This window comes from Pimephales promelas, chromosome 16, assembly GCF_988280905.1.
Source record: "Pimephales promelas chromosome 16, fPimPro1.hap1.1, whole genome shotgun sequence".
NCBI classification, from domain to species: Eukaryota; Metazoa; Chordata; class Actinopteri; order Cypriniformes; family Leuciscidae; genus Pimephales; species Pimephales promelas.
The window spans coordinates 23,219,479-23,245,018 of record NC_142784.1 but is presented as its reverse complement, the minus strand read 5'-3'; the positions used below and the strand labels follow the sequence as shown (position 1 = coordinate 23,245,018).

General features: G+C 39.6%; 1 protein-coding gene and 1 long non-coding RNA gene across 2 annotated transcripts in view; both read left to right on the top strand.

Annotated features, from left to right (window-relative positions):
- The window catches only part of grik4 (glutamate receptor, ionotropic, kainate 4), a 353,328-nt gene that overhangs the window by 231,733 nt on the left and 96,055 nt on the right, over positions 1–25,540 (top strand). The window contains exons 6-7 of the mRNA XM_039670727.2: positions 10,625–10,790; positions 24,828–25,006. Coding sequence (XP_039526661.1) covers positions 10,625–10,790; positions 24,828–25,006 — 345 coding nt within the window. The remainder of the gene's footprint in view (positions 1–10,624; positions 10,791–24,827; positions 25,007–25,540) is intronic.
- Positions 19,170–23,086, top strand: LOC148973355 (uncharacterized). Its single transcript, XR_016146880.1, has 2 exons — positions 19,170–20,014; positions 22,778–23,086. It is a non-coding gene; the product is annotated as an uncharacterized LOC148973355 (long non-coding RNA).

The window sequence follows — 25,540 nt, the reverse complement described above, 5'->3', positions numbered from 1 at the left end:
GCACAGCTGTGCTTAAGGCTGAGGCAGTTAAACCTGAATGACACGTGTAGGGGAACGAGGTGAGGGAGAAAGGTCCAACTTAAACCCCAGAGCACAACAGGCAGAACCTCCTGTGGAGCCTGCTGAATACATTAATATGAAAAAATTCTATTCACGTGTTGAAATTCAAGTCAGATTGTTTCACTCCGTGCCACAGTAGTGATGCTGATTTTTATTCATCATTATTTAATCTGTAGTATTTGTGTAGTTTTTCAGAAATAGTTTTTTCCCCCATTTGCTTTTGCCCCTTATACAGAAATCTAGGTTTCATAAACAAAGGTGTGTATATGGACAAATTTAAAACAAGAAATGTTGTTATGTGATATTACTTGAGAGAATTATTGAACAGTTTTTTGCTAATTTATAACAAAAGCTGTTACATAATGCTTTTGTATTTGTGTGACAAATGTCATGTTTCTTTACATAACAGAATATTTTTTTTGTATTTTTACTAAGTTACAATTTTACATTATGGTTTCAGCAAAATTGATTTACATAAACATCTATATTCATGGCAAGTTTATTCATATATACATATAAAATGTAACCGTAAATAAGCTTCTCCCATCATTAACTAATAGACACTATTTTCCAGAGACACAAAATTAGATCAATTAACCTTCAAATGAATAATTGATTCAGGGGTGATTCATATAGCCTGCTTTAACGTCACTATTTTTGAACTCTTAATGTGTTATTGTTGCGTTAACTTCGACAGCCCTGAATTCAACACAAGAGACTTTCTTTGCACACAGTATGAGTTCACATTTTTACATTTTAAGCTACAATCTGCCCCGGATCATCAGCTGTTGGCCAAAAGTAAAAATAGAAGTGCTTTCACTAGTGGTTTCAGATTTTTGGACCCCACTGTATAATCAAATTATGGTAAGTGGTCATCTTGGTTTGCTGCAGTCTCTCAGGTTATCACTGATTGATTACATATTAAATTAGGATTACTCCACTTGGTCAAGCATGAATAATGAAGTATAAGCAGCGGTCCACAACAGGGAGCCACACAGGATCACTGGTGTGAGATTAAGCCAGGAGACTCTACCTGGAAGCTCTGTTTATTTGTAGCTAGATGTTTTTTTTGGCAGGCTATTTTTGGGCTAAACTTTGTTCCAGGCTTGCCAGCGTATGAAAGTGGACCTAGCATGCTGTGTTTGATCCTGAATGCTGTAATTTTGCTAGCTATCAAAGCTTCAGCCCACCAGGAGGCTTCATTTACAGCAGTCACTCTGCAAGTGCTGTTTTTCTCCGGACATCCCTTACCTCGCTCTCCTTCTCTTTTCCCTTCCCCCATGTACATACATGTACACTGCATATTCCCACATTTCCTTTCAGCGTGTTGGAGAATAGCCAGTGTTGTGATTTGTGTCAGTAACTTGCCATTACCGGGATTTGTGTACCGTATTGTAAGCTTGAGTAAGTAAGCATCTGTCGAGAACGTGAACGTATGTAAATGTAAAACACCCGAATCAGTCCTCGCTTCTGGTTGGCTGTGATTCCTGGCTGATGAATCCGACGGAAGAGGGGTGAGAGGTCAGTCGTGGTGATTAAGCAATGAAAACATTACTGGACTGTATAAGGCGGCGAGACTCTTAATGGCATATCTCTTCAGACCTCATTGGCTTAAATGATGTATAACTACAGCACTGCTGATCCCTCAGCGTTAAGTGCTAAGCGCTAATGTTGTGCTCTATGGACAGATGAGCACTGACAGGAGAACAGGCGATATGTTTGACAAAGCACTCCAGAATTGCTGTCAAATACCCTTCTTTCCATCAAAATGCTGCTGATTCTTGTGGCTGTGCTCAGTGATATATGAAACTTAAATCTGAGTCTTATGGGTTTTATGACTACTTTAACATCCAAAGTAATTTGATACGGCTTCTTTAAAGAATTGTGAGCTGCTCTTGATGGAGTAGTCAGATTAAAATGAATAAAATTCATAGCAATCAATTCATAAACAGTGACCTCAAAAGTATTTGTGTGTTAGATAAGAAAATATCAAACGAAGTGCCACCATAAACAGTGTAGGGGACAAGTGTACATCGATATATCACTTCACATGAAGTAGAGGGAAATTTACTTGAGTACTTGAATTATGACTAATGTGGTGGAAAGGATTTGTTATTTAGTATATAAATCATTATTTTTTTTAGTTTAATTCATGTCAAGTGTGGTTCCTTGTTTGCGGACATAAAATGCATGAGATGAGATTTGTTACAGAATAGTTATTATTATTACCATAGGTCACGTAAGTTAATTGGACTTTCAGTATAACTAAATCATGTTTACTTCAGAAATGTATGACTCAGTTTAGGTGTTTTGAGAATGGCAAGTTATATTATTTAAATATGTAATATGGTAATTTAAATGATATTTATACATTCCCTGTGTATTTACACATATTCCACACATTACTGCTGCATGCAATTCATCCTTCTCAAAATCCCTAATCATTTTTTTTTCTTTAGACCTGCTCAGTGTGTAGGGAGCAGTGCACACTGCACAGGGACCTGTGAATCAGAACGCAACTTGAGTGAACTTGAAAGAAAGACTTCTTATATTCCTTAAAAATGCCCTTGGAACAAAATTAAAAGTAACTGAAAATGTCTCCGAAACGTGATATTATGTTGCCTTTACGTGCTACTGAAGATATCTTAAATACGAGTTGCTTAGTCGTAAAATACCCTCTTAAGTCATGTCTACTATTGGGAAACTGAGTTGGGCGGACCATAAACTTTAAAGATGGTGAAGTGGAGAACAATTGCTGCTGTGTTTGGTATTCTTTATTAGTATTTTCCACAACAGTACATCGCCATGTCTTGTGAAAATAGATTTATACACAGTGATACACAGAATGCATTTGACGTAAATTTGATGTAAATTCCAGAATAGTCAGCAAGCGTAGGGGGTGGTGATGGCGTAGTGGATAAGACGTCATGTCTTTGGTGTGAGAGACCTGGGTTCGAATCCACTGTGAGACACCAATGTGTCCCTGAGCAAGATACTTAACCCTAGTTGCTCCAGAGGCGTGCGGTCTCTGACATATATATATATATATATATATATATATATATATAGCAATTGTAAGTCGCTTTAGATAAAAGCGTCAGCTAAATGAATAAATGAAATGAATGAAAAAGCTGACTATCTAAATGGCGCGGTGAGTGTTTATGTCTGTCAACAAATGGGATGCTACATTTTATTCAAAATGAAATATCTACAATACGTTTAGACTTTAATAAGATTTCCCCAAGTAAAAGCCAAGAATGTGTCGTCCATGATTCTTATTCTTTCCTACAACCAAACGTTTCAGAAGTAGGAAGTATGAAATTTCCAAAAGCACACAAATGCAGCATTAGTCACACTAGTTAGGAAAAATGCAGCATGTCATTGGGCTAGAACCTTTAAAAGGTAAACTTTGTAACTTATCCATGCCTAGACAGTCAATAATAGTACCTTCGGGTAGTAATATGTACCCTAATGTACCCTTAAGCTTCTACAATGTTGTCAGGTTTGTGCAGTATGCTGAAGACGAGGACAAAAGGAATCTCAAAGTAGATGCTTTATTTACAAAACTCAACTTTCAGGAACAAAGTGAAAACACTCCAAGACTTCAAAACACACAACCATACATTGACGACAACCAACAAACACTGAGGGAAAACACAGGACTTAGGCTATGTTTACACGGAAATGATTCTGAAGAGAAAACGAAAAAAGTGGCGTTGCGTTATCACTTTTTATTCTGCGTTTAGACAAGCGTTTTGGGTGTGAAATCCGCGTGCAGATAGTGACGCAAAAGTCTATGAAATTCACTGTAGTATGCACTCCAGGCAGCTAAGAGTGCATACTACAACAACACCAAGCCTGCGCGCCTGTGTACAACCTTCACTGTCAAGCAGACCTTTGCGTTTTTACCATTTACACGGGAACGCGGCGGTGGAACGTTTTAAAGATTTCCACTCTGGAGGGTGGTTTCACTTTTTTGCGTTTTTAAGCCCCAAAAACGCCGTCGCCGTCTAAACGAAAGGCACATCCGATAAAATATTTGTACGTTTTCACCCGCGAGCGTTCTCGTGTAAACAGGGCCTATAATGAACTGGGACTAATGGGATAATTAACAGAACACAGGTGATTGGAATTACTAATTAAACAGACTGGGAAACACTAACAGGACTAAACCAAAATCACAAAAGACAGGGGGAAACAAGATCACAAAATTGAACTAAACACATTGAAAATGTGACACGTGTACCTTTTAGGTCTAAAAAAATGTACAAAGTTTTTTTGCACACTTGTCTGACAGTGTTGAAAATCTAACCTAATTTGTTTGCCACTTGGTTGGATATTACGTACATGTAGTATGTAATGGAATGACATTTAGACTTTGTAATTTATATGTACTGTAAAGAACTAACTGGCAAAAAGTTTACATTTTACCTGTGTAACTGTGTTGACTATATATACTTTTGTGCAGTTTACTTTTGAGTTGCTCTTCTTTCATCGGCGTGGACATTATAACGGCCCCAACCGATTGTGGAAATGCACGGAAGGGTTCCAGATTGGCACCAGCAGCGAGTTGTTTTGTAAAAGGCTAAAAAGTCCTTCTGGTACTGTCACAAAGGGGGAGGAGGTGACATTTTCAGAAGTGAGGGCCTTGTGAAAGTGGATGATTGTGTCACAGTATGCCTGTATCGCTCTTCTTTCGTCATGCAAACAAAACACAGGTGCTGCGTCCTCATTCTTCTGATGATAATTAGGGTAACACAGCTGTCGGCGGCACCTCTGCTCACCTCTCCTTTGCTGTGCAATTGATCTGTCACACCGAGGGACACCAGCGCAACTGAAATTACACCAACCAACCTGAGTTCTCTTTATTCCTTTGCTAAACGGATGTGCGCAGTGGCACTATGCCACTCAAGACCCCTCCTGGCTTCTTTCAAAGCCTTTTCAAATTCAATTCATCCTTTTGTTTCTAATATGATTAATGTGCAAAGGACACTCGACCAGTATTCCATTGTATCCAGGCTTTGTTTCTGTGGTCATCCATGGTGCAGTGCTGTCTTTTGTGGGGGTGTGAATGTATCAGTCTTTTCCGCCCCAGCTGAGCCCATCGGCACCGCAGTGTGGAATTATTCATGGGTTTCATCAAGTCTGCAAACAAATCCTTGGGCAGCCATGAGCGCTCTCTTAACGAGTCATGCATTTTGTTGTGTGTTATTACAGCACATATCCCTGCTAAATATTTAAGTGTACACAATGTGCTCTAATTTGTGGAAGCCTCTCTTCTGACTCTTCACAGTTTGCAACTGTGAATTTTGCTTGTATTTGTGATTTTCTTTTTCTCAATTGTAAATTTATTTCTCTCGACTTTATATTTTCCAATTGTGACTAAATCTCTGAATTGCAGTGTATTTAACTCTTAAAAGGGTCATGAATCTTTTGGCATAAAGATCACCGTACTATACTGTATTCACTCGAAGTGACAGATTACAGAAGATTATAGAATTAATCTTCGTATTACAGAAGAATTCAGAACTCAAAACTTCCTCATTAGTCTGAAAATAGCTTTTATTAGCTCTGGGTAGCTCACAGGTTGCTATCAATAAATTACAATTATGAAATTGTGTGAATCCACCATAAGCTTGTTGTTTTGGTTCAGGAGGAACTGTAAAGGTTGGTTGTTGTTCGTCAACCATATAACAAAAAATGCTTATGAAAAAAATTCCCTACCCTACCTTTAATTTTGATTAAGAAACATCAGCATCAGTTCTGCATCAGCATCAGTTCTGGCTGATCACTGTATACATATATAAGCTCCTTCAGATTTATCAACATCTATCGCATTTCTCAGGAGCCAATACACTCCTCCATCCACAGCTCCTGCTCTCATCAGTCAGGATTTGGCTTTCTGATTCCCCTTGAATCCGATTAAATTCTTGAATAATGTTGTACTTTAAAATCTTGAATTAATAATATCTGCATACATTCTGTTCTGTTAACCCTAAGGGTAAAAAAAAAACATTGCTGCTCTTATCCATGCTAGGCTGCTTGGATGCACAGGGAGTTCTTGCCCAGAACGGAACCAAACCACCAATCCAAAATGTATGCTAATTGTCAATCGTGTTTGACGATAGTGATCCTGACAAAATTCATATAAATGCCATTTCACGAGTTCACACTTACATACTATTAGAGGGAGTAAAGTTAAATGCACATTTGGCGTGCTGTGTCTGGGGGGAGATCTCCGAGCTCGGAGTTCGGATGTAAATGGTATGTAAATGGTTAGGACTAGAAGTGTGGAGCAGGGATGGTGGAGGGATGCTGCTAAACTGTCAATGAATTATGGTGAGACTGCTGAATATTTATAGACCTTGTATCATTGATTGTTGAGTGCTCTCTACTCGTGTTAATGATCTGAAAGTGGTCCTCCCAAACTTTGTTAATAAAACCTCATTTTGTATCTCCAGTAAATGCATCTTGATTTAAATAATATTTTGACATTTGCACTGGACAACAAGACAAAAATACTGAAGAAGAAGAACATCACATTTCATCACACTGTTGAAAGTGGTATTTACAAACTCAGAAGTGTTGCTAATACAATCCATTGTGTTTCTCCCTAAACATTGACATTTAAAAAACATTGTTATATTGTTTTCCCTTCAATTTATTTCTTGATTTTCCTTTATTATGGTCTTAAAGGGTCTTTAAAAAGTCTTAAATGTACCTTCATGAAACCTGTAAAAACCCTGATTAAAACCCTCTAATTAAAAATGTTTTTGAAAAAAAATCTTGCTAACATTAAAAGCAGGACTAAAAAAAACATTATACTGTTTAAAAAAGAAAATTCTGTTCATGATCCCTTTAGTTGACTTTTTATCTCTCACTTACATTTCTGGCTTTCCTATAATTGCTTCTTTATATATCACTTTTTTTAACTTAGAAGTATCATGACTTTATATCTGTTGCAAATGCAAATTTTTCTCATTTCTGTGACTTTATATCTCACTATTGTGACTCATAATTATAGCTTTCTTATTAATTATGTTTCTTATTTAACTTTATCTTATAGTTATCTTTTTTATTTTAACTTTATCCCACAATTGCAGGCTCCATCTGTTAGGTGATATTTGAAATTCACCAAAGATGACTTGTTCAATTTATCTTCATTCACCACGGCTTTACCTTTCCACCTGCACCGCTGGTAGCTACAGGGCAGTCTAAAAGGGCATCCAACGCTTTAAAACGTTAAGAACTTTTAGATGATTTCTGCTCTGCGGAACCAGCAGCAATGCTTTTGAAACAGAGATTGAGGAAGTGTGTTTTTTTTTTTTCTCAAGCATGGTGATCAATGAGATTGTGGTCAATGCTGAGCTTTCTCTAAAGGCCTCAGTGGCCTTTTCTTTCGTTTGCTCTCCCCACCAGAGACTCTTGACGCTTACATAGCCTTCAAAACATGATTACTCCACTTAGTGCCTGTGTGTGTGTGTGTTTTTCCCAAAGCAGCTGACTTCCCATGGTCCATTGCACCACATTAGAGAGGTGTGCAATGTCACGATCATTCACAGTACCCCTCAAGCCACTCTGCCATCCCCATATGGCTGATCTCCATGTCTTTGAGTAATGGCACTGCTTTCTGCTTGCGTCCGCCCCCACCAGCCTGTGAGGCAACCTAGCATAGTTTTGTCACTCGTTGCCAATCTTGAGTGTGACAACAGACAAATATGGCCGACTTTACTGTACAGCAGTGTGTCCAGCTGTATCATTTGACACTGTGGCCCTAGTAAAAGTTCTGTGATCTTTTATTAAACATGATTTTGTTCCTCTGGCACATAAGGGAACAGATGTAAGATCTCATTATACTTTACCTCGCCATATGGCATTAAATTCCCTGAGTTCCCCCCTGAGACCGTCCACCCTTATAGATGTTTTTTTAATTCCGAGCTACAGCTAGAAAAACGTTGGATGGCCGTAGACAGTAAAACCAGGTCAAACTTTCATACAGGATGGTAAAAAAAGCCAAGGTGGGAGTTTTATTTAGCATTCCCCTCTCATTTTTTTCAGCACAGCATCACAACAATCTGCACAATTTCATGGTTAAGTGAGAAAACCGTATTTGTGCCAAACGACTTCGCAAACGGCACTTTGTGAAAGCAACACATTTCCCTATGAGGTTTAAATTGATTATTTAAATAAGCAAGGAACATTTTAAGTAACGTTCGTGATGTTGCAACAGCTTTTGTTATTCAGCTTTTGTTATTTTGTTATCCTGATTAAGATTACTTCACAAAAATGATTGGTTACTTTAACTTAAACATTTTGGGAATGTCCATTTTGCTAAATACTGACAAAGAGCTCAATTTGCTCAAAGACTGTTTACTAGCATACTAATTTAATAAACTGAAATTGTCAGACAAAACAGTTACAGTATAATTCACAAGATATTTATTACAAAACCATTATACCACATTACAAATGTCCAAAATGTAGCATCTGTTAAGTGCCTCAATATTCATTTGCACCAGGTCAGCAGGTTCCCTCTGGTTTAAATGAAATGTTGGGCACATGTACGTCTACTGCAGTGTTGCATGGCTGTTTGCCTGACTTCAGTGAGCTGCTTTTGGCCTGCAGCAGGCCCCTCATTAAAAGCCTGTCAGCAGTACATCTGTAGGCCTGACAGCCACTCTGTCAACCTGCAGGAGCAGACAGCGCATGAACAGACAGATATTACCCTCATGCACACAACTTTCCCCCTGGCCCACAATTCCAATGCTGAAGCCCTGATTGGCTCCACCAGGGCAAGAGTTTCTGTTTACGCCCTGGAAATGATACATATGCAGTGTGCTGTAACCACAAGAAAAATGGCTTTCAAACCACTTTCACCGTTATCCTTCATTTCCTGTCCATGCATCATGGATATTCACTATGTATATTTGAGCATGCAATGAGACAATAGATTCTGACATCTGTCCAAATGTGAGTCTTAAAAGGATAGTTCACACAAAACATAAAATAGTGCCATCATTTACTCACCCTATTGTTATTCCAGACCGGTAGGACTTTATTTATTAAGTCAAAAACAAAAAGGAGGATTTTTTTCCAACAATAATCTTATTCAAAACACCAGTCTGAATGATTTCTTCATGTTCTTTAAGTTCAACTCACTGATTCAGGATTTCTCCTTTTCACATAACCACTCTGATATTCAATTCTTTTTACAGTGCTTTTCTACAGGTATTCAAGATAATGATGACTGGTTCCTCAATGTAAACCCATGTAACTTCATCTTCTTCTTTTTTTTTTTACATACGTCCCACTCTAACTATGAAGAGCCTTGGCATAAAATCCTAAGGTTTTCTGGAGTCTGCATGTGTTCTGTATGATATGGAAGCTCATTTAACCTTTGTGAAAAGATTTTAATATTACCCAGAAGCTCTACTTGAAGCTCCATTTGAACCATGAATCAAATCTCACTGCAGATAATCTAGAAAAATCCAAATGTGTCTGTTTGTACTATCTATAAATGTTGTTTGTCTTTTCTCGCTGAGCCAGATGTCACTCTGTTGAATTCATTTTGGAATATGAGCTCATGCACAGAGGAAGTCAGATTGTAGCCGCTATTTACAAGTTAACACAGGGGCTTTGGACAGATTGGATGTTGTCTGGAAGCCAGCATGGGGAATAAAGGAAAGAATTTTCTCTGAGAAAGATAGAGAAGGTCGGAGACTTGTACATGTCTCCCCACTGCAGCGAGCCCATTACCGGCCTCTCTCCGAACCCTCCATCTCCAAGAATCCCAGTTGTCCCTCGAGTGTCGGAGAGCCTGTGCGCACCATCCATCCACACTGGCGGGGACTCCATTATGCCCTGATGGAAAGCGATGGAAAACCAATTGGGGATACAGGGCCGTGCAAGTACGATGCATGGTGACACGGCCCGCCGCAGACAGGCAATCTGCTGTGATGAAGAGGCCCTTTACACAGCCCGCCTGCGTCCTCTTGGATCCCCTTCAAGCCCCACCGAGCCCAAAACCCACTTTTCCCGAGCCCGACGCGTCCGCACATCGGAACACATCAAATTAGAGAGCAAGCCAACGCTGAGCTCTCTATGGATATTGAGACGTTTTGCGTTGTGTGCTATTTTTGTTCAAAGACTGTTCGGGATGTCAAAGGTCAATGCACACATGCCCTCGGCGTGAATAAACTTGAATAAACATCTCACTTGGCATTTATATGCAGAGAAACTTTTCCTCAATTATCGCTGGGGTTCATAAAAATACAGTTGATTTTTATTGTTAATTTACATGCCTTCAGAGAGTAGAAATTATTCTTTTGAAATTATTCAAATGAGTTTGTATTAGTTTTAGGCGTAAAGTGGATCTAATTAGTCTGATGAGAATGTGGTGATTCTGTTGCTCAGCCACTCTTGAGACCCGCATCACAGTGCAGTAAACAAAACGCCCTCGTGCAATTTTCTTTCATTCAATTTACCTGCGGTATCCGCCTAACAAGAGGGGTCCTGCAGGGCTGATTTTTTTTTTTTTTCTGTCCTGTTCTGCGTCTCTATGCAGGTGCCGTACGTGAAAGTGGCTCCGGAAGACATACTGAAGGTGCAGTTTCCTCGCTTTACCACGCTGGACCTCAGGCCCACTAACACAGACATCAGCATGGCTGTAGCCGGACTGCTAACGTTCTTTAACAGCAGCACGTCGTGTCTCATATGTTCTCAGGCCGATTGTGAGTACCATATGGTTTCTATTCTAATGAGGCTTTTATTTCACTTCTTGTATTGTGTGTGTTTTGTTTTTGTTTTTTGGATCAAAAGTTTAGTCAAAAACAGTGAAACTCTGAAATATTATTACAATTTAAAATCGGCGGTGGCAAAGCTTCTTTGACTCTAGTCTTCAGTGTTACATGATCCTTAAGAAATCATTTTAACGTGCTGAATTTGTGCTCAAGAATGCTTTCTTCTTATTATTAGTAGTAGAAAATGGTTGTGCTACTTAAAGGGTCGCTTCACCCATTTGCATAAAGCTTTGTATCTTTAGAAACCAAGTCATATTAATGGTCATCATGGTTTATTCCCTTATTTTCCCCTGAGATGGGAGAAATAAGGATTTAAGTGTTTTACTTCCAGCTTATCATGACGTAAAAATCGTCATTTTGTGTCACGATTAGCAGGAAGTCATATTTGATTAAAATCTGTATTGACTACAAACATTTGCTCATTATTATTCCAGGGTGTGGGACCCACTATCCGCCATCTTGTTTGGAAGCTAAGCTAACAAGCGCTCCTTTAATGAAGTGTGGGGGAGCTTTTTTGCAGGATTCATTGATGAACAGTTAGAGAGAAAAAAAATATATATATATATATATATATATCACTTCGTTTGGTGAGCCCTCCATTAGAGACAAAATAACATGTACCATAATTATATATTCTGCTCTACTCTTTCCTGAATGGCACTTATAGAATTGCCTGCATCTGTCAAGCAGCAGATACCGTCTAGTATAGATCAATACAGCTGCATTCTGACATATGCATTTTATACAAAGAAAACATAGTGCTTCATAGCAGTACATGTTGTCTCTGCACTCTCTTTACCACTGTACTGTACACACTTTCACAGACTCAAATAGGCAACTCAAATACTCCATTACACTCTGCTGATTATTTGTCAATAACAACTGCTCATTAAACCTAAGATGTCCACACTGTTTTTGATGTTGACATTGAATTAATTTCATGCTGTTTGACTGTGCTGCACTGTAAATACAAATGTGTTGTTCATTCTTTCTCTTGTCCATCTGTGTCCTTCGGGTATTCATCATTTGTCATGTCCCATTCATTCACCATCAAATATCCACCCTGCCTCTCATGTCAGCGCACTCTGCAGAAACAGAGATGTCCATGGAAATGAATGACTTAAGGTTTAAATCAAACCCACTGTATTCGAAGAAATGGTGACTGACGGATGACCCTTCGCAAGTCTCCTTATTAGACACACGTTGAGTTCAGCTTGGCAGAGGATTAAAGTTTAGTATTCTGCCTTTCCTTCTCAGAGCAAGGATGCCACAAATTACCTAGAGAATCCAAACAAAGTCACATTGCCCCTTCAGACAGTGGCTACCTTTCTCCCTAATCAGCTTAAGGCCTTCAAGTGGAACAGCTATAATTCCCACTAAGACGTCAGAGAGGGGTGTAGAGAGATGGCAAACTACCAATATGGACTTAAGAACAGGGTCAAAACTGTAGTAAACCAATAATTAAAATAGCTTTCGTGCAGTTCTAAAATCATATTGAAAAAAATTGACATGGCAAAATTCAGGAAAGAAGAATTTGATCCCTTTCAGTTTATGAGTTGTTTTTTTGAAATCAATTGGCAACACCCTTTAGGATGCTGAATTTAAATTTGATCTGCAATTATGCACAATAAATTATACACAAAAAGATATTATGCACAATCACACAAAAATGTTGTGACAAAATGTAAATAATAAAATTTTGACAATTGAATGTTGAGACAACGTTTTTGTATGATTACAGATATTTAAAAAGTTTGGTACTGTCTTCCGAAATCATTCATTTAATACAAATGCAATTCAGAATCCTTTTTAGGAATTCTTATTCAGTTCTGAATAGCGTATAGCCCTGGAACTCCGAAAGACTCTCGAGAGAGTGTGAATGATTTGTATGCCATTGTGATCCAATTTCTAAATCTGATGTTTATCTCAGTTCTGAGTCCTTAAAAGACCTCAATGTTTTCCTTATTCTACCACTAAAAGCAGACAGCGCTGCTGGTAACTTGGAAAGTTTGGCTTGTGGTAGACTCTAAAGTTAACCATTTCATTCTCACGTCAACACTATTCCTCAAATGTTTTTCCCTTTGTACCTTTGGAGCACAAGCGCAGCTTTCTACACAGAGATGATTTGGAAATGGAAAAAACAAAATAACATTGTTTTTCAGCTAATAATGAGTGCATGCGCTCCCTGAAGATTTCTGTTTGAAAATAAAGGAAATTCACAGAAGCGACAGGCCAAACTTAAAATACTTTGTGACAGAAAAGTTTTATAAAACTGTACTAAGGTGCTTTTGTCTCCCATCCCTTAGAGAGAAATTCTAAACTTAGCAAGCTTCCAGTATAGCCTAAATTAAATATATATATATGAAGAGTTCAGATGTAAAAGCCTCTAAATGCCATTTGAAATTTTCTTCTTTAATGATGATTTTTATCAAGCTTGTATATTTAAGTTCAGTAATTTCACTTAAATGGCAATGATAATTACCTATTAATTGTTATTTAAGTGAAATTACTGAACTTAAATATACAAGTTTGATAAAAATCATCATTAAACAAGAAAATTTCAAATGACATTTAGAGGCTTTTGCATCTGAACTCTTCATATATATATATATATATATACTGTATATATATATATATATATATATATATATATATATATCAGTGCATGTGTATTGGGGGTAAAAAATATTATGAATAAGTTATACTTGCATTTTCCTTTTTGACGACGCTTTTCGCATACACAGAATACAGTGATTTGCCAAAACATTTTTTGGTCCTGGAAGGTCAATAGACGAGATATATATATATATATATACAGTATATACCAAACAAGTTTGCTATCAATTTCAACCAGTTAAACAAAAAGTGTTTATGAAAAACATTTCCTTCCCTAGCATTAAGGCCCGTTTACACAAAGAACGATAACTGTAATGATAACTATAATGATAACCATATTAACACCTACACCGATAGTGTTGTTTATTCTAAGCACTCTGTTAACATAATTGCAGCACATGCTTTAAGTTGAATAGAATTTGATTGGCTTTCAATTATTTTATTATTCATCAGCTGGAAAAAAATGGCAGTGAAATTGCTGTGCTGTTATCATTATACTTGTGGTTTGGATTCTTAGAGTTACGGGCAGTGCACATCAAAGACGATAACTATAAAGTTTTAATAATCATTTTAACTCTATGAGAATAGCGAAGTCCATACCACAGCTTTAACAATAACAATATTGTTGGAATCACTTTCAGAATTTTTTTTTTCCTGCTGATGAACAATAAAAACAGTGACGTAATAAAAAAAAATAATATAATAAAAATATAAAAAATAATAAAAATAATAACGTTATCGGTGGTTGGCCTAATTTTTATTAAAGTGTATCATTATCGCTATAGTCAGTGTTAGGGGTAACGTATTACAAGTAACTTGAGTTATGTAATCAGATTACTTTTTTAAGTAACTAGAAAAGTAACACTTTACTTTTTAATTTACAACAATCAACGATCTGTTACTTTTTCAAGTAACGCAATCTATTGACTGACAGCTCTCCTGTCCATGTGAAATCATGAGTAAGTGCAGAGGTGCTGTCTGCTCTATGTGTGAACATGATGGGTATTGAAATTCTAGACTAAATGTGAGCATACATTTACTCATTTACTTCTTCCCCTGTGTCCTATTCTTCTGTATTCCCAAATGACAGCATAGCTGAAAGGCCTGTTTGTTTGAGCTGCACCATCTACTGTACAGCCGTGAATTTGCATTTCCTTCACAAAACAAACACCTGCCCAGCCCAGATGAGAAAATCCAAAAGTTATTTGAAAAAGTCAACAGAAAAGTAACTTCACACATTACTTTACATTAAAAGTAACAAAAGGGAGTAATGCAATATTGTAATGCACTATATGTTTAAAAGTAACTTTCCCTAACACTGGGTATAGTTACTTCTTTTGCTGTAAACAAGCCTATAGAATAAAGAAATGATATATATATACAGTATATATATATGAGTTCAGATGCAAAAGCCTCTAAATGCCATTTGAAATTTTCTTCTTTAATGATGATTTTTATCAAACTTGTATATTTAAGTTCAGTAATTTCACTTAAATAACAATAGGTAATTATCATTGCCATTTAAGTGAAATCACTGAACTTAAATATACAAGCTTGATAAAAATTATCTTTCAAGAAGAAAATTTCAAATGGCACTTTTGCATCTGAACTCTTCATATATATACAGGATATATATATATATATATATATATATATATATATATATATTATGGAACATTTAAATGACACATTCAGTTCACTTCCCCAATTCAGTTTCATTCGTATAATACTAAAGAGAACATATAAATGCAGTTTACGTTCTTAAAGATTCCCTCATAAAGTTAATCGTTCTCATGAAATATAGTTAATTACCGTTTGAGAAATATGTCATGGTAGCTGATATCTGCAATGCTTGTAGCTGACAAACATTACAGGGTTGCGAAGTGGGTGTGAGCCGAAGAATTGAGAGGAAATGCCACGAGCCGTAGCGATTGCCCTTCAAAACTCCTTGTGCTGCCTGCATAATAACCCTGTTCACCTGCATCTCTGTTTGCTTGTCGTTTTCCGTTACTGTTTCTTTTTCTCTCACGTTCAGTCTCACAGGATGTACAGCTCTCATTAATCACTTAGCACACTGACAGCTTAATAGAGCATGGCCCACTCATGAATACTTCACAGACTTGGCCTGCTGAGATGACACGGTACAAGGACAGTTATTCATTCGACTAACCTATACAGCACTGATAGCCAGGAGGCCATTGCATATGGTTTTATCTATAAACAACCAATTACTACAGTCTAGATTTTTTTTTACATACTGTGTATCATCTCTATGATAAGAAATATTTTTATTTTGAAATGACTAGTGCCTGTGTTCTAATTTTGTTGTCTCTAGCTATTAGCTGCTATTGAGGCTTCCATTTGAGATGAATGGAAAAGCTGAATAAAATCTTTTTACTGCTGAAATGAATAGAAATAATAACTGATATTGTTTGCCCCTGAGATGAACGGAAATGCTAACTGATATCTTATAATAGCTCATTCCCTATTCTATAGTACAGTATATACCTCCTTTGAATGAGGCACTAGGTTTCATCTGGCTGCACAGGGCCGCTCCGTGTAGTGAGGTGCATTAAGGTCTCATTAGTGAACAAAATTACCTGTACTACTGACCTGTACTATCCAGTCAGGAGCCCCAGAAGATCAACCAGACTCTGTCTTCGTCAGGTATTACCCAAATTATTCTGAATGGGTTCAGCTAGGTGAGCGCTACAATCTCTTTCAAGTTTGTCCCCTTGAACTAAAGGAGCTCTCGGATTTAATTGAAAGGAACAGAGCTTTGGTGCCCAGATTGAACACAGTGAATCAAATATACACACTTCAAAGAGGTTTCCCACCTGTCAGATTTGCTGCGGCTCTCCTCTTGGAACAGAAATATTGTACTACTTGTTTGCCCGACATTCTTCTCACTGCTTTGAAGTGATCTGTAATTAAAGATGATTAAATAAGAAACTACGTCCCACAGAGAGACGAGAACCGAAACGTGGTTGAAGTGGGATGATTTAATCCTCCTGCCTCTTCAAGAATATTATGATAAATGTGTTGATAAAAAAAGGATGGTACTGCAAAATCAACACTTCTTTTAGCCCCTGAAATGAAAAGTCAGAGTGATGGAAGTCGAAGAGAAGGGATCGCCTTTCTAGATAGGGCACTTGATATGAAGCAGGACGTTGGAAACTCTCTTTTGTCTGGCTGTGTTTATTTCTGAAGTTCTCTCCTTTGTGCTGGAAGACATTAATTTAATGTGATAAGGAGCGTAATGGGATTCTGACATCCGTTGTTAAAGGAGGAAGACAAAAGCTTTTTTTTCTGCTCACACCCCTTCAGCTTTCCCTTTTTTCTGTCTAATGAGAAGAAAAGAGGGCACGAATGGTTGTCTGGCCTCGGGCAGGATGAGATCTGACTGAAACTCTTTTTAGCATGAAATGATATAAAAGGTTTACTGAACTCTTCAACTTGCTTATTTTGAAGAAGAAGAAAAAACGATGACCAGACAGCAACATAATAAAGCTTGACTCTAAATATTGTAACGCTAGTCTGTACTGACCCCATATCAAAGAAAGAATGAAAGATATTTTTTAAACTCAGCATGAAAAACAAATTATTTTCCATCTATTTTTGAAATCCATCTATTGATCTTTTTTCATTGATTTATTGAAACAGCACATAGCTGTCAACCCTCCCGTTTTTTCCAGGTTTCCAGCCCGTTCTCATCCCAAGGCATCATCTAACTGACGCTTTTGACCATGCGTCAACATCCGACGCACATGGCACCCTTTAACGTCAATATGCCGGTCTTGCGCACCCAACTTGTCATTTTTGCCGCGCTCGTGCGGACGCGTCCAGTATAAAGGTTACTCCATGTCATGGCACGCTCTGGGGTGCGTTTCCAACGATGTAACTCACTGCTTCACTACCATCGTTGGTACGATGCATCGTTGGACAAATCAACTAGCTAGTCGCGACTGTTTCCCGAAATCCATTGTCGCAAAGTATTGTTCAACCACGTTGGATTCGCACTTGGTGGAGTAATAACTACTTTCAATGAAATTGTTTGAGATCCAATTAACGCTAGATTTGTTCATATAAATTATAGGCATGTTATCTGAGGACTATTTCTAATTGTTCTCAGTTATTTTGCTTTATTACCAGACTCAATATTTGGCTCGTTCTTACATAGAAGGGCACGTTCGCACATGCGTACTTTAAACCTTAACTAAAAAGACGTAAATTACATTTGTATTCTAAATAAAAGGCACCGGTCGTACTGAATGTCAGCTTGCTTATTTTGCTCAAGATAAGGAATTATTACGTCCAAATGTCATGCGAAACTATATATAGAAACTATGCCTCTAACCACAGGTCGAGACCTGTCGTTCAAACCACACAACTTTGCGATGCGGTTTGCGAATGTTCGTTGGAACGATGGTTTCGGGAAACACCGACTCGTTGAACTATGCTGTTGGCGACAAAACTTGCGACCATAGTTGGCTAACGATGCTTTCGGGAAACGCACCTCTGATCGGTGCACAGATCACTCCCAATCATCTCCAGCACTCAGCCTCCGAATCACCACTAGCTCCGCCTCCGTTTCCCTTGTAAGCTGATATTAGTATTTAAACATTATCTATGATAATTTTTTTTTAAATGACACACTGTCCCTTTCTCTTTCATACACACACACACACACACACATTGTCTCTTTCTCTCTTACACATATGTAGGCTAGTTATAAACTCTTTAGACTTTTAAATGAAGTTTTGTTAATAACTAAGTTCGGGAGGAGCACGTTCAGATAATTAACACGAGTGGACGGCAATCAGCAATCAGCAACCAATGATAAGAGGGTATATATAGACTCAGCAGTCTTACCTCGATCCATTGGCAGTTTGCAGCATGTGGCCATGTCCGAATCTAGCTCTTCCTGTTCTCGATAGAGAATCTTTCGTCCAGAATTAGGAATCTTTTCCGCAACCCGGTATCATCCCATGGGCGTCAGGCCAAACAAACGGGTCATCGCCACCCCGGGCGAAACATCCGCAATCTACTTCCGCGGTATCTTTAAACCGGACCATTCAATAATTCCTGCCATAGAGATATGGACAAGGCAATGCTGCCATCTTAACGCAAAGGAATGGACATTCCTCCAGCGTCGGCCGTCGCAACAGGCAGTAAGTAAGTTAAGCCACGCTGCAGATCCAGTCCCGGCTGATCCACACTCTCAAACATCTGCCGGGTCAACTCTGTGAGTGCTTAGCTGAAAACTTTCGCGTCCCTGATTGAACTTCGCATCGCTTCAATCGTTGAATGTCGAGCATTTACGCTATCCGGATACTAATTGTGATCGATATAAATAGTTTCTGTACAATGATTTGCGTTCCTTAAACGCGATGCTTCTTTGTGGCGTAAAACTCACACGTAAACAGTAGGGCTGGGAATCGATTCTAAAAGAATTGATTCCTCGATCCCAAAAAGAATCGATTCCTCGATCCGAGGCGTTAGGAATATAGAGTCGATTCCAAAGCTAGGAATCGATTCCATTAACAGGAATCGACTCCTCTTTTAAGATTTCAGAAGTTCAGACCAATTCTAACCCGCAGCTTCACCATTTGGTTTACTAATCCAGAACGAACAAATCGGCAGGGAACCACCCTTAGAAATGACAAATAAATAAATGAGAAACAACAGAGCTTTTACACTAGGCTTGTTACGGTGAAATGCCATATATGGTTTGTATCCTGTGTTTGCAGCGGTCCGAGCGCATTTGTCCCCGACGCCCCCCGCAGCGTGGGTCCGGTTCCACACCCAATTTAATTCTATCGAACCTTGGTGCGTTCGCGTGCATCTTATGTCATTGCAAACGTGCACGGCGCTCGATGGAAAGCAGAACGTGGGTAAATATTGTGTATTTACTTATTTATTTTTAGTAAAATTGCTTCTATTATGCGCAGTTAAGTGAACAATACAGGTTTATTGTACGTGTGTCGCATAAGGTGGTTTTCTGCTGCTTGCAAACGGACCCGTAAGAATACAGTGGATTTACAAATATGTTGCTCTGATTCCACGTACAATGCTCGAATACACTGCAGGCTCACTCTCGCTCGTATCCAGGGTAATTCCTCAACACTATCATCCCTTACTTATTTAACTGAATACATCACAATAAGCTAAAACGCATGCACAGGATACCTTATTTCCTGAACAAGGGCGCACCCGAGTCCGTGCTGGGTAGTCAGTACTACCACCACCTCCTCCAGGTAGTCTCGGGTCCGGTACCCCAGTGCGCACCCGGTTCCCATAATGGCGTTCACATTAGCGATTTTTCATGTGAACCATTCCCCGTTACGGACTTAACTGCCAGGGTGAAAGTTCCCTAAGCCATTTTGAAATGTTAATAAAGATGTGCATAATCCTGCAAAGATTAAATCGCCCCTCTTTTTCGCATCTTTGTTTGCGCTCAAGAAGATGATAATCGGCCAGCCAGGCCCCAATCTACTTCCCGCTTTTGCTCGGCTTCACACCACAGCTCATTTGCACAGGTACGTTTCTCCACTGCCCAGCAGTGACGTCTACTCTGCTCCCACTGAAACTCTGTTTCTCCGGCTAATTTTCTATACTGCCCCAGCAGTGACGTCTCCTCTGCTCCCACTGGAGCTCTGTTTCTCTGGCTAATTTTCTCCACCGCCCCAGCAGTGACGTCTCCTCTGCTCCCAAAGGAGCTCCGTTTCTCTGACTAATTTTTCTACTCTGCCCCAGCAGTGGTGTCTCATCTGCTCCCACAGGAGCTCTGTTTCTCTGACTAATTTTTCTACTTTGCCCCAACAGGGATGTCTCATCTGCTCCCACAGAAGCTCTGTTTCTCTGACTAATTTTTCTACTTTGCCCCAACAGTGATTTCTCATCTGCTCCCACAGGAGCTCTGTTTCTCTGACTAATTTTTCTACTCTGCCCCAGCAGTGATGTCTACTCTGCTCCCACAGGAGCTCCGTTTCTCTGACTAATTTTTCTACTCTGCCCCAGCAGTGATGTCTACTCTGCTCCCACAGGAGCTCTGTTTCTCTGACTAATTTTTCTACTCTGCCCCAGCAGTGATGTCTACTCTGCTCCCACAGGAGCTCCGTTTCTCTGGCTAATCTTTTCTACTCTGCCCCAGCAGTGATGTCTACTCTGCTCCCACAGGAGCCGTGTTTCTTTCGGCTAATTTTTCTACTCTGCCCCAGCAGTGATGTCTCATCTGCTCCCACTGAAGCTCTGTTTCTCCGGCTAATTTTCTATACTGCCCCAGCAGTGACGTCTCCTCTGCTCCCACTGGAGCTCTGTTTCTTTCGGCTAATTTTTCTACTCTACCCCAGCAGTGACGTCTCATCTGCTCCCACTGAAGCTCTGTTTCTCTGGCTAATTTTTCTACTCTGCCCCAGCAGTGATGTCTCATCTGCTCCCACAGGAGCTCTGTTTCTCTGGCTAATTTTTCTACTCGGGCCCCAGCAGTGATGTCTCATCTGCTCCTACAGGAGCTCTGTTTCTCTGAATAATTCTCATATGAGCTCTGTTTCTCTGGCTATTTTTTCTACACTGACACAGCAGTGATGTCTACTCTGCTCCCACTGGAGCTCTCTTTCTCTGACTAATTTTTACTCGGCCCCAGCAGTGATGTCTACTCTGCTCCCACTGGAGCTCTCTTACTCTGGCTTATTTTCTACACTGCTATAACAGTGATGTCCCCTCTGCTCCCACTGGAGCCCCGTTTCTCTGGCTAACTTTCTACACTGCCACAGCAGTGTCGTCTCCTCTGCTCCATCTGAAACTCTTTTCTCTGGCTAATTTTCTTCACCGTCACAGCAATGATGTCTACTCTGCTCCCACAGGAGCTCCGTTTCTCTGGCTAATTTACTACACCGCCACAGCAGTGACGTCTCCTCTGCTCCCACAGATGCTCTGTTTCTCTGGATAATTTTCTACACTGCTCAAGCAGTGACCTCTTCTCTGCTCCCGCAGGAGCTCTGTTCCTCTGGCTTATTTTCTACACTGCTATAACAATGATGTTTTCTCTCCAGTACATCACCATTTAGAATTATTATTCCTGCTAAAACCCTTAATTGATTATTTCCTCTGTCCAGCAAGCTTGGTCTCCAAGCTAACGTCGCACGCATCAAAATTTATCCTCCAAGCGGTATCTCCCAGGACCCTTCAATCCTATATTACCGCTTGGAGGTAACATAAAGAAAGGAAACGATAAATATAACGTCTCTTATAACTTGCCTTCCCCCGATTTTTCTCTTTCCAATCAAATCTTTTATCTCCTATTAAAGGTTATTTGAGCGGCAATCCAGTTTTTCCCATAAACTGTCGTACGGCACTACTTCTGTGGAGTTAAACAATTCACAAACCCTGATTAAAGGGATCCAAAGATCCCAGCCCACCCGCCCCCGACTCCGGACACCCCATAACACTGGAAATTCTCATTAAATGTATTCGGCTTTCCGCATAAGCTACCAGCCCTTCAGTTCCACTCACACACTCAATGCCACGTTTAAATTACCCTTTTTCGTTTTTCTTAGACACTCAAAAAACCGCCATCACTTTATGAGCAGAGTGAGTGCTTTGCCAGAGGAGCCCTTACATTTTTCTCCTTCATCCAGCGAGCAGTTGGTCTCACAGCGGATGCAGTGTGAGAAAAATCTCCTGGGCAAGCACTCAATTTTTCCACTTTTCAGTTTTCCTTCTTCCATCCAGCGAGCATCGGTCTCACAGCGGATGGAGTGAGAGCTTTCCCAGTAGAGCACTTAAAATTTTCTCTTTCATCCAGCGAGCAGTTGGTCTCACAGCGGATGGAATACGAGAAATCTCCTGGGCAAACACTCATTTTCCCCTCTTGTCAGGTTTCCTCTTTCCGTCCAGCGAGCATTGGTCTCACAGCGGACGGAGTGAGAGCTTTCCCAGTAGAGCACTTAAAATTTTCTCTTTCATCCAGCGAGCAGCTGGTCTCACAGCGGATGGAATACGAGAAATCTCCTGGGCAAACACTCATTTTCCCCTCTTGTCAGGTTTCCTCTTTCCGTCCAGCGAGCATTGGTCTCACAGCGGACGGAGCGAGAGCTTTCCCAGTAGAGCACTTAAATTTTCTCTCTTTCATCCGGTGAGCATTCGGTCTCACCGTGGACGAGAGTACGAGAAAATCTCCTGGATAAGCACTCATTTTTCTCTTTTCAGGTTTCCTCTTTCCGTCCAGCGAGCATTGGTCTCACATCGGACGGAGCGAGAAAGTTCCAGGTAGAGCACTCATGTTTTCTCTTTCATTTCAGCGAATATTTGGTCTTACAGTGGATGCAGCGCGAAAACCTCCTGGACAAGTATACAACAACCACACCTTGTTCGCAGTCAACAAGGGCCATCAGTCCAGGCAGTGAGCCAACATCACGGGCCTCCCTGACCAAGCATCCAGGCCCCTTCTCGAGATGCCAGCCCGCCATTTCTTGGCACTCTTTGGGGGGTCTTTAGTCCGGCGGCTGTCCTCTGCTCTTTAGCCTTTTGGGGGGAGTACTCTGGGTTCGGGCAGAATTCCGAGCACGGAGCCCTCCCTCCGGACAGCACGCCAAATACGCATTGAATCTTACTCACTCAAAATTATATGTAAGTGTGAACTCGTGAAATGAAGTTTTGTTAATAACTAAGTTCGGGAGGAGCACGTTCAGATAATTAACACGAGTGGACGGCAATCAGCAATCAGCAACCAATGATAAGAGGGTATATATAGACTCAGCAGTCTTACCTCGATCCATTGGCAGTTTGCAGCATCCCTCCTCCACCCCTTCTCCACACTCCTAGTCCTGCACACTCCTCTTTCTAAAAAATCACTTGCATACGGGGGGAGTACTCTGGGTTCGGGCAGAATTCCGAGCACGGAGCCCTCCCTCCGGACAGCACGCCAAATACGCATTGAATCTTACTCACTCAAAATTATATGTAAGTGTGAACTCGTGAAATGATTAGTGCTTTATTTTTAAAGTTTGTGGGTAAGAATTGTATAAAAAAAATCTTTTTTTTTTGTTTTTGTTTTTTTTGTTCTGCAGTGATGGTGGCAGTTAATGCCACCATGAAATCGAAATGGTCTATTCTTATTTTTATGGAATATCACCATATTTATTATAAACGATTCATCTGTGCGCATCATGTTTTTGTTTTGTTTTTTTCAAATTCATGTGCTCTCAAAATCATGTTTTTTCAGTGCAAGGCCAGGACAAATTGTACCGTAGTCAAATCTTGCCTCTTGTGCATGTGTGTGTACATCTGTTATTTACCTGTGCAAATAGTCTTCTGCTATGTTTGATTTAGGCTCCCTAGAGCTTTTACACATGTGTGTATCAGCATATGTAAATGATATGTGTGTTTTAAGGCTAAAGGAACTTCGCTTTGCAAAAGCCCTGTGGAAAGTGATAGCTGAAGAAATGACTCGCTTCTCAGAATGAATTGAGGCTAGGTCTTTATCACTGTCTTTAATCTTTTCTTTTCCCAATGCTAGAATTTTCTCTTTAACACCTTACCCGCTGTGCGAACTTAACCCAACATCTTCCCATTACCTTCAATGTATCCTCATATTTTGCCCAGTTAGCCAACTAAATCAAAGTACATAAAGCCGAACAGAAAATTATCGGAGTTCTATTAAAAACTTAAATAGTGTGTGTTTTGCTGTTCTCGCAAGTTCCTGTCCAGCTTGATTGGCGAAGCCAATGCATGTGTTAGCTAGCAATGCTGTAGCGCAGTGTTTAATGTAGTGCACTAAATGTGAAATTGCATGTGATGTGCAGCGAGTGAAAGACAGAAACTGAATGCTTATGGATAATCAAATATACGTTGAGTAACTCAGCAGGAAATGGAGATGACAGCTTTGAGCAATGGCATCGGCCAAGTTATGCGTGAAGTCAGCAGCTGAAGCCTTTCAAATTTAACGAGTCAGATCATAATAAACCGATGTCACGTTCTGTTGTGATACAGTGTTGTGTAATTCGCAAGTCCTTTTTTCCCCTGGGCCTCATAATTGCCTAAGGAACCGAGATTAAACACTTGAATGATTATGATTTTGACAATTAAATGTGTTGCGGACAAACAGTATAAAAAAAAAAAGCTTTGTTGTTGAATTCAATTTAGAAATATTGGCAGATAATTTAACAGATTTTGGTCTGACAAATATAATAGCATTATATTCATGCACAGAAAATCGACTCTTAAAAGGCTTGATCGAACCCATGGTATCATAATTGCTGTGAAAAGAGAGGGAGGATGTATTTCTTGTTTTGAGAGAAAGTGGCAAAAGTCAGGATGCTGAAGTGTTTTGTGTGTGCCCCTTTTCAACAGGCCTATTAAACCTGGAGGTGTTACTGCGACAGTTTCTCATCTCTAAGGAAACCCTGTCTGTTCGCATGCTGGATGAGAGCCAGGATCCCACCTCCCTTCTCAAGGAGATCCGTGATGACAAGACTGCCACCATCATAGTGGATGCCAACGCCACCATGTCTCACGTTATTTTGGAAAGGGTAAATATCTTGTTTATAGGCTATATTATTTTTTCTAGAAAACCTGAAAAAAATACTGATTAAGAAAAAGATTTGTGCACTGTATCTCTCCTAATCCATTGCTGGATCCGCATATATCCGGGGTTTGAAAAGTTTGTGGAAATATAACAGTAAAAAGGCCATCATTATGTAATTATAAGCTGAAAACAGTTTTTAAGACTATTTTCATGAGATAGATCTAAATGTCAATGACCATGACCTTGAGTCTCAGAATAAAATTAACAATTGCCCATGAAGATGGAGGAATTTAATGATGCCATTACACTATATAAGTGTTCCTCTAGTTACACAGTGTAGCATTATTCTCATGACCCTTTTGTCTCATAAGATTGACGCGTATGAGCTGTATAACTACATTTTAACTGAACATTCACATACATGGATGCCGCCTCATGACTGAATAATTTAATATACATGATTGATTGAACATACTCACAAACCTCTGCAGCTTATGTGTGAGACATGAATCATTATTTTCAGGAAAGAGAAATTAAT